Genomic DNA, 9,721 nt, shown 5'->3' with positions numbered 1-9,721 from the left:
TTTTTGCACTGTATATTTCTTCTGTCAAGAAAGCAGATCAAATGTCAAACTATTATCATTATTTTGTTAAAATAATCACAATAATGTGGACATGTAATTAATTTGATTACTAATAACAGTCGCCTGATGCATAATGATGAATATAAATTCACACCATTTCATTCAGAAATTTTGTAATCTTACAAAATTATACACATGTGGACAGAAACACAACAAGCATATACACACACACAAACTCTCTCTCTCTCTCTCTCTCTCTCACACACACACACACACACAGGAAAATTAATGAGCTCTCATTCATAATCCAGGGTAGAGAGAGCCATATTCACCCTTGGATGGTTTATTGACTGATTTCATTTATTTGTGTGGAATAAATAGGAGGTAAACATTGGCTCGCTCTCACATTTTCCACGACACACTCGCTGCACAGCATTCTGGGAGAAATGATCCCACCAACAGCAGGGTCACTGATTGGCTACCTCGTCATTGTGTGACAAATTACCCAATAAGAAATAGGTTACCCATTTCCACAAACTAATTAACCTGGGTGATAGTGAAACAAATTATTACATTTATGTAATATTATTTCACATCTGTCGCTAGACTACAAAAATCTTCATCCATCCCTGTGCTTCCCCCCCCCCATCGCTTCTTCGATGTAATTAAAATCCAGACATCATGGAAGCTGTGCAGATATATATTGTATAGTATGAAGATTGTATTATTTTAAAGGAGTTCACTTTCATTTAGCATTTCAAATAGAAATCTTAAATTAGAGAAAAGCTGATGTGTTTTTTTTTGCCTGTTACAGTAGGTTAAGAAGCACTTAGAGCAGTGTTTTCCAAGATGATCAACAAGATAATAACAATGTATTATGCTACTAACATTTTGTTTATAATTTATGGCTTTGTACTAATCTTTGCTTTTAGGGTGAAATACAACTTTACGTCTAGTGAAACAATCCTAAAATGGAACATGACTCTTTGGTTTAACGGCTCTAAACTCGAGACTGAGCAGAAATTATGACTCATATTTACTCATATTTGCCTACATACGGAACCGGTGACAAAAAAGGTTGGGAAAAACTTACATGAGAAGCACAAATCTGACACGCTTATTGCAGGACAAATTAACTTAAATCATAGTCCACTTTAATGATGAGGTGTGTAAACATTGTTTATGGGTTTAAAGATGAAGATAACAGGAAAAAGGAAACCTAAACAGACTACCAGCTGCCGAATTTAGTACCAGTTGTCTACAATATAGCTGAAGCAAGTTATTATACTTGACTTAGCAAACAAAAAGTGTACGTCTTAAAGCTGACATACACATCAAAAGTGTAGTCCATCCATTTAGCATTGCACTTCTATAACATTGTTGGACCCATGATTGGCAGTTGTTGTTTTTATCAAAAGTATAAAAATCAATGCAGCAGAACCAGAGATATTATCTATTTTTATTCCACGCATTCTTCTTAACGCCTACATTACCCACAATGTAGTCTATATCAACGACGTTCCACTTCCGGGATTGTTCAGGTGCCGCCGGAAATTCCACCGAATGTCCCTTTCGGTCGGATATCTGTTACCTTCCGGTTTCTTTGTGTTGGCGTCCTAAACTCCGGTGGATTGAAGAGGACTACGGTTAACTATCTATCCAATCTGAGTTTTCTGTTGCACGACTAAAACAACCTTTGAACGTACACGTGTTCCGCCAAAACAAGTTCCTTCCCTGCACCATCATTGTGTCCGGCTCTTAGCACCGATCAAAAGGATTCTGAACACAATGAGCAGACATGAGGAGCAGGTTACAGAGGTATACAGAGCTCACTTCTTTCTGAGTCCACACCTCCAGATTTTGTCATGTAGCCTTAGCCTTTAGACTCAACTGACGCTGACTCAAGTGACATCACTACACACAGGCACTCAAACACAAAGTCAGTGCTGCACCTCAGCGATAGACTTCTGTCAAGTTGACAGACTGAAAACTGAAACAGAAAACCAAAAGAAGGACGCAAAAGAATTAGAAAGTAGGATATGGTTTGACTGGCAAATGGATGATGAACTGCCAAAGCCCTAAAACTGTCTCTGACTTCATTTCAATTCTGATAGACATTCAAAAATTAGGAGAAAGATTTGCATTTGGAGCAGAGGTGTGGCTGTATGTGTGTAGTCTGGGGGGGTTTGCAAACTGCTGCACCCTGTGTGGAGCCGGCCTGAAAAGAAGAACTCAGCAAGAGAATTGACTAAAATGATGTTGAGAGCCAAAATATCTGCATTTTGCAGCACAAGTTCTGTACAACAAGAGAGCCTCAGACATGATGCCACAGCCCTGCCTTCGTGTTTGAATCCACCTTCAGTTACTGTATGAACAAAGCCTGTTTGTCATTGTTTTTATTATTAATATATAAACTATGGTAAAGTCAACGAGACCTTTGTCAAACACGGGTTGGCTGTATGTGTCACGTAAGGCCCGGAAAGCAGCTGATTTTGTAATGTAAGAATTTAAAAACTCCTCTTGTTTCAGGCTTTATATTAAGCATGGGTTTGGGATTATTCTTTAGTGATTTCAGCTAAAAGATAATAAAATGAAGAATAGCACATTTGGGTCCTCTGCTAATTTGTCAGTTTGGTCCTGATTGAGTTTGACACCTTTGATTGCTGAATTACTAATTAAGGAGTTGAATATTTTGTTTGGAGAGGCTCCTTGATTGGCTATACTATTTTTATATGGTTGCACTCCAGCTATTAGAAGAGACTCTTGTCAAACCTAAAAAAGAAATGCATAATTGAATGATGATCAGTTTCTGTGTGGATAAGAAGTGGTGCGATTGGTTTATGTTCCATACAGGAACAGCAAAACTGCTTTCAGGAGCCAAAACATGGACGATCTCTTCACGGTTCTAGCCAGGACCAGTTAGGCACCCTGGAACCAGAGGCAGAGATGGAGGACGACTCTTTACCAACAGAAAAAGTAGCAGTACCACTGTATAAAAAATACTTCATTACAAGTAAAAGTCCTGTATTCAAAATTATAAGGGAAAGTACAGAAGTATTATCAGCTAAATGTACCTGAAATATCCAAAGTAAAAGTACTGTCGGAGTGCTCTATTGTTATGTTCTGTTTTGCTTTGGAGTATTATTATTATTGATGCATTATAACAGCAGCATTTTGAAGTTGTAGATGGTTGAGGTGGAGCTTATTTTGACTACTTTAAAGACAGTTTAATCTTTAACAATGCTTCTTTTATGCATATTTTATAAACTGCTCATATGTTTTCTATGTACATTTTAAATCTGCAAAGTAGATACTATCAGATAAATGTAGTAGAGTACAAAGTATTTTTTTCTTCTGAAATGTTGTGAAGTAGAAGTATTAAGTAGCATAAAATGTGCTACTCAATACTTCTATTAATCGACTCAGTTCCACCTCAGGAGGTTTGCCTTTCTGACCAAAGCTGTATCGCCAAAGAACAGAATACTTTCACTTCTAAAATGTCAATTCCTTTGTTAAATGCTGCTTATTTTTAGCTTCAAAATGGACTTCCAACATTTTTGCTGAAAAAGTCATCCTCATGTCGTCACTGACTGTAGATGACGTCACTCATCTGGCACATGATGTCATCGATTGAACAGATCTTTTACGGGTTGAAGAAATGTGTGTACTTTTAAAGTCGAATAAACCATTTAAAAAGCTCATGACAAGTGTACGTTTTTTGGAGATGCATGCTTTTTTTGTTGTTTTAAGGCCCAGTGTTCACTGGTGGCTTTAAACTGCTTCAAGAAAGGAGGGTTGATTCAGGATGTGACATAATTGAAAATGATTTTTATTTGATCATTTACATTGAATTGATATAAACATGTCCATGAAACAAAATGGTTCAAACATTTAAGAAAGTCATAATTTGATAATAAGCACAGACATACTTTTGGAAACATAAGTTATCACAAACTGACCAAATGGGAACAAGAGTGCTTCCGCTACACAAAACATCATATATAACAGATTATAGTTAAAGTCAGTTTCCATGTCTTAATTTATAGTATTTGTCTTAATTGGACAGCACATGCAGTCAAGTCGTCCTCCGTGATGTCCTGATTCCTGTCACATCACTTTCCTTCTCTCTTCAGGTGAATCGTTCGTGTTCTCGTGTTCTTTTAAACCTCCAGGTGTCTTGTTTCCGCACGTCCACTGTGCAACCCTTTTGCCCCTGCACGCTGTGCAGCAGGTGGAAGAGGGATCCGCAACCTAGTTTTTGGATTTCAAAGTATCCACAGAATTTGTCTTGAAAAACGTCAGTCACCAAGCAAATGTCACTGAAAGCCCTGCAACAATAAAGGTGCCAAATAAATAAATAAATAAATACAGAACAAATAAGTTCATTTAAATAGAGAAATAAATAGTTGCCATAGGCTACATGCGAAATAATAAATTATAGCTTAAAACAGAACCAGTCCGACGTTTGATGAAGGCCAACAGGCCGGATAAATAGCTTCAGTGTTCCCTCTTGTTTGTGATTTGTGAGGAAGATAAAAGCCAGGTGTGCTCTGCGATTTCGAGTATCCTGGTTGTATTTCTCCCGGTGCACCGTTTGGATGGATTGGATGAATAAGAACTGAATGCAGAAGATATCTGTGTGAGTGAAAGAAAAGCTCTTCGCTGTGGCCCCTCGTTCCTAGGTGAAACTCATGGATACTGTGTGCTCCAGCGCTTTGCGGCGCAGCGAGGCGATGCTTGTCCCTCTCCAGACTTCACTGTCCGGGGAACTACACAGCTGAGGCGAGTGGGTCACGTTGGTCGGGCCCGACAGGGACGCGGGTACCATGCCGGGGAAAGTGGGCTGGTAGAGGTGTGACTGAAGCCCGGAGCCGTTCGACATGTTGGATAGACCCATGGAGTTGGGCGGCGGCCCGGCGCCGAGGCTACACTGAGACAGGGACTGCGCCATGGCCTGCTGGCGGCCCAGAGAAGGCGGTAGCTGCAGTTGAGACACGCCGGGCATCCCTGCCGTGGCCCAGCGGGTGTCGTTGGCGTGGAAGGAGCACAGGCTGTCGCCCATGGCCGCTGCTGCTGCCGCGGCGGACGGAAACTGAGACAGGCCGTGGTGCGTCGGCAGTAGAGTCCCCGGAGCCCGGAAGACATTGGTGGTCTTCTTGCGCTTCTTCCACTTGGCGCGTCGGTTCTGAAACCAGACCTGCAAGACAGAGATGAGATGAGTTAGGAGGAGCGGATGTAATGGCTGCCGGTGCATGGCCAGGTCATGTTACCAGAGCTGTGAGCGAACATAAAAAGGTCATGACATCAGTCTGTGATCATCGTGATAATAATGCGAACCACCAACAATAAATCTGTTGCAGAAAAACACCGATTTATGCGTTTGTTTTTCACGGTCTTATCATCTTATAACAATGAGGCATCCATTTAGGTTACATTGTTCACAGTTATGCGTAAACGTCTCCCATGAATACAAATAAATAAATAACAGATGGTTAGGCTATATTTTATTTTGATTATTCTAGCTCGATCCGTAACATTGAAAAACGTGCAAGAAATGTGGACACATGGCTTACATTTCAATACGGGTTCTAGTCAACTTTTATTTTGTATGCCACATAGTGCCAACATTTTAGAAATTAGGGAACAATTTTCCCTAATTTTGCCTTAAATAAATTGGCATTCCCATTAATATTTTCATGTGTAATTGTCTAGACTTTTCAGAGATGCAGAAATTATGTTTTTTATTATTATTATTTAGGCCAATGCCAGTTTTATTTTGGTGCAAAACATAACATTTTTAAGAACTTGATAATTTGACCCCAAATGATTTTTTTACGGCTTTGGGAGGAGCCATTGCCCTCCGATAATATATAGAGATAATGTAATTGCTGTGACAAACAGACTTTATTCCGGGAGTCCTTGAGCGTCTGGTTGAAGCTCGGGCGTCTATGATTAATGTGAAGATTTGCTTGAGAAAGTGGAGGCGCAGTAATAAGAACGGGACAATCTCACTCTCTTCCCCCCGCGTAGCCAGCCGTGAAATCCGGCCTGAAATGCATTACACTTCAAAGGAAAGAAAATGCAATTTCTCATTCCGTTTAAAAAAAAAAAAGACAGAGTGCACTCTCAGCGCGTCCGGCATGAAGACGTAGAGAGCAGTGACAGGCTGACTCTGGAACTGCTTCTTTATTTCACCACCATCACAGCAGAGGAGCATCATTTCACTAATTCTTATTTTATGGAAATGGTAGGCCATAGAAACTGAAGTGATCCATGCAATAATAATAATTATTATAGGGGTATTATTTCACATGTGAGCGACCCAAGTGCATTTCCCATTGCTGTAGTTAATAAGGCGGTGGCGCCATACTTCCTAATGTGGCTGATATTTTATGTGCGCAGACTGGAAGTGACTGCGGGCATTACTGGGGAATTCAGCGTAATAAATGCGCAGGGTTTTTGTCTAGCTTTCACAGTAGATTCAGGTCTGTTAAAAGGTTGATGTCAGATTTTATCTGAAGGCGATTAAACGAGTGGAATAAAGATGCAATCATCATTTGGTTCCCTGCAGGTTAATAATTACTTGAGATGGACATGATGGACATGTGGGCCTATTCTGAATCAGGCAGAATTTAGAGATTATAGTCACTAGAAATAACAACACTGTTCTGCAACGAGACCTTTAGTTCAATAAAATAGAATACACAAATACGAGTTATTGTTATTAGGCTGTATTATAAATCACAAATACGAGTTATTGTTATTAGGCTGTATTATAAGTCTCAAATTTCCAATCTCTTAAGTGAGAGGATGACAAGAGGATTTGTTGTAACGAAAGTAACGAGTAACGAGTCATGTCATGTTGAAGCCTCGTTATGTGCATGGTGTGTGTGTGTGTGTGTGTGTGTGTGTGTGTGTGTGTGTGTGTGTGTGTGTGTGTGTGTGTGTGTGTGTGTGTGTGTGTGTGTGAAAACAATAATTGTTTTCAGATGCGTTAGTTTTATATATATATATATATATATATACACAAAATACATTGTGAGATAGGAGGTAAAAATCTGGAATATATAATAGAATGTGTATTTTGTATATTAATAGTTGTGTTTCCTGTTGTAGATTATTATTTGAGTGTAACCGAAACTGTAACTGGAGACGAAAAATAAGAAACGTCCATCATTGTTTCTTTTGTGTAGCCTATAACTTCAATAAATAACAGAGGTTCTTCCAGCATATTCAAATTCAAACTTACTTTTGGTTTTTCGAGTAATAAAATCTTAACGCCGACGGCTGAAATGAGAACATTTATTTTTCTACATGCATGACAAAATAAATGGCAATTTTACTTTCAACAGGCTATTGGTAAGACATGGTCGAGGGAGCATTTCAAATGTGCAAAGTCATTTGAATACAATTTAAATTAAAATGCTCAAAAAGTGAACACAATACGTAGACTTTTACGTAGACACAAAATAAGGCATAAAAGGCTGCTGTCAGGAGAGATTTAATGTGTAGGATATTTACTACAGTATCGTGGCTATTAGCAGGTTTCTTTTTAATCTGTCTTTATTTTTGAGTTGGAGATTTTTTTTTTAATTGATTTAAATTCGGATTTATTCTGTCCTCAACTGTGAGAGTCTATATGTGATGCTGCTTTATTTATCTTAATGTAAAATGTCAAACGGCACATGCGTCACTGTGGTTTTGTCCCTGATCCTTCTGAATTGTGTCGACCTTTGATTCATTTCATCCACTGTTAATTCGATGTATATAGCTCCAGCCACCCTACCTGCACTCTGGACTCCGTCAGGCCGATCCTCAGAGCCAGCTCCTCCCGCATGAAGATGTCTGGGTAGTGCGTTTTGGCGAAGCTCCTCTCCAGCTCGTTGAGCTGCGCCGGGGTGAAGCGGGTCCGGTGCCGCTTCTGTTTCTGGCTCTGGCTCTGCTGCCCCCCTCCAGACTGGCTGGAGTTGTTATTGTTGTTGCTGCTGCTGCTGTTCTGTTGTTGTTGCTGCTTCTCTTGCTCTTTGCTGTTGACCTGCACCGCGTTGGATCCTCCGCCGCTGCTGATATCATCACCCGGGAGCATCGTGGCCCCTTCCACGCCGTCCGGGCCCGGGCCGAGGTCCCCGGAGTGTCCCGGGTCAGGTCCCCCTCCGCCGAGCCTGCACTTCAAAGCCTCCCTGTGGCCCAGAAGCTCCGCTGCGGCATCCTTCATCCCTGCACAGACACAAGACATTTGTAGGCAACAGTAAACACTTTCGCTAGAGGAGGGAAAAGGGCACATGGTTAAGCAAATACAGCACACAGGGAAATAGGCTATACTTTACAGGCAAAAGACAGACATTTGAAGCATCAATACTTCACACAAGGAAATACTTTACAGGCAAAAGAGAGAAATTAGAAGCATTATTTTTTGCTGCAGTAGAAAACGATGCACATGCATTAAACTATATCCAGTGGAAATTTAAAACAGAGATGCAGAATTTTTTTTTAAAAAGCAATGAGTGCAGCTCTTTCAGAGAAACAACTAAACATGCAGCATGCACATTACAATCTGCTCCTTAAATACTCTTAATTCAATTCGATCACGCCGATATCTTAGGAAATTGTTAAATCAAATTACGCAGTAATATAATAATAATAATTACTTTCCCAATGAATTAAGCGAGTTTAGTTCACTTCAGTCACATTAAGATCATATAAGAAGCAAATTGACAATTTTCAGAGCTTGATTTAAGATTAGAAGTGGCTCCAGCTTACAGTAGAGTTGAAGACCGGAGTTTGGTGATGATAACTCACCGAGGCGAGCATCCAGGAGGTCGGCATGAGATAGCATTGCGCACCGCTCCAGGGCGAAGTGCTATTCCCAAAAAAAAAATCTCTATGACTTTAACCTATTTAAGAAATATATATAGCCTAAATGAAAGCAAATTCGGTTTGTGGTTAAAAGGGAGGTTCGTTGCATTATAATGTAGTTTAGAAAAATGGGGAGGCGCTTAACAACGGAATGAACCCATGAGCTTCTCCAAACGAGGACCAATCAGAGCTGAAGCTTGAGGTATGTCAGCTTTAGCCCGAGACCCCCCACCCCAACCCCACCACCCACCTCTCACATCCACAAGTTCATTCCCTCCTCATTCCTGTAATTGGCTTTGATTTCTCCTCCAAATTACATCCAATAAAATAACCTGATTTAATATCTGTGGGAGTGCTTCGACCCGTTCGAGAAATGTTGGATCACCACAATATTTGTTTAATTGTGCATGCTGTTCTGTTTTTATAGCACGAGAATAGGAGTTATTCATATGAGGAGGAAGCACATGGCTGCATTAACAGATGTATGGATAATACACTGTAACACCTTGAATGTGAACTTGAGTCAATAAGACGAAGGTGCCTTTTATTATCATTGCCCTTTCTTCTTTTTTTAAGTCTCCATGATGATCTTGTTGACCTCTTTACGACACTAAACGCCTCTTGGAGACCAAGTGAACCTCTTCTAATAGCCTTGATTTCCCAGTCAGCCAAACAACAAACTTTATACAACCTAATTCTAACCATGGCTCATTTTCAAGGCCATTAGGCTTTTATGTAATTAGCGCCGACTCTATACGCCTTTATTGCAAAATACCAGAGTAGGATCAGTATAAATTAGCGGTAATTTACTAGTATTTAGGCCCAACTGTCAAGAAGGGAGGGACTTGGTATAAATGATGTGTGA

General features: G+C 40.1%; 1 protein-coding gene across 2 annotated transcripts; it reads right to left on the bottom strand.

Moving 5' to 3' along the window:
• Nucleotides 1–3,806: 3,806 nt before the first annotated feature.
• On the bottom strand, nucleotides 3,807–8,950 carry otpa (orthopedia homeobox a). 2 transcript variants are annotated; one of them, XM_039778922.1, is made up of 3 exons: nucleotides 8,761–8,950; nucleotides 7,787–8,217; nucleotides 3,807–5,197 (listed from the first exon to the last, which is right to left on the bottom strand). In XM_039778922.1, the coding sequence occupies exons 1-3, from the start codon at nucleotides 8,834–8,836 to the stop codon at nucleotides 4,679–4,681; spliced, it is 1,026 nt and encodes a 341-aa protein (XP_039634856.1). In that variant the 5' UTR covers nucleotides 8,837–8,950; the 3' UTR covers nucleotides 3,807–4,678. The 2 variants fall into 2 exon arrangements, with proteins under 2 accessions (XP_039634856.1, XP_039634857.1); XM_039778923.1 differs by having other exon boundaries at nucleotides 8,800–8,950.
• Between the last annotated feature and the right edge of the window lie 771 nt (nucleotides 8,951–9,721).

Source organism: Perca fluviatilis, chromosome 17, assembly GCF_010015445.1.
Source record: "Perca fluviatilis chromosome 17, GENO_Pfluv_1.0, whole genome shotgun sequence".
NCBI lineage: Eukaryota > Metazoa > Chordata > Actinopteri > Perciformes > Percidae > Perca > Perca fluviatilis.
This window is presented reverse-complemented; position numbering and strand designations above follow the sequence as displayed.

Excerpts from the sequence above, each read along its gene's own strand:
- otpa (XM_039778922.1), bottom strand. The coding sequence starts at position 8,836 with ATGCTATCTCATGCCGACCTCCTGGATGCTCGCCTCGGTGAGTTATCA. Across the intron at positions 8,218-8,760 it reads CTCCGGTCTTCAACTCTACT|GGATGAAGGATGCCGCAGCG; the intron begins GTAAGCTGGAGC and ends GTGTCTGTGCAG. Across the intron at positions 5,198-7,786 it reads TGACGGAGTCCAGAGTGCAG|GTCTGGTTTCAGAACCGACG; the intron begins GTAGGGTGGCTG and ends TCTGTCTTGCAG.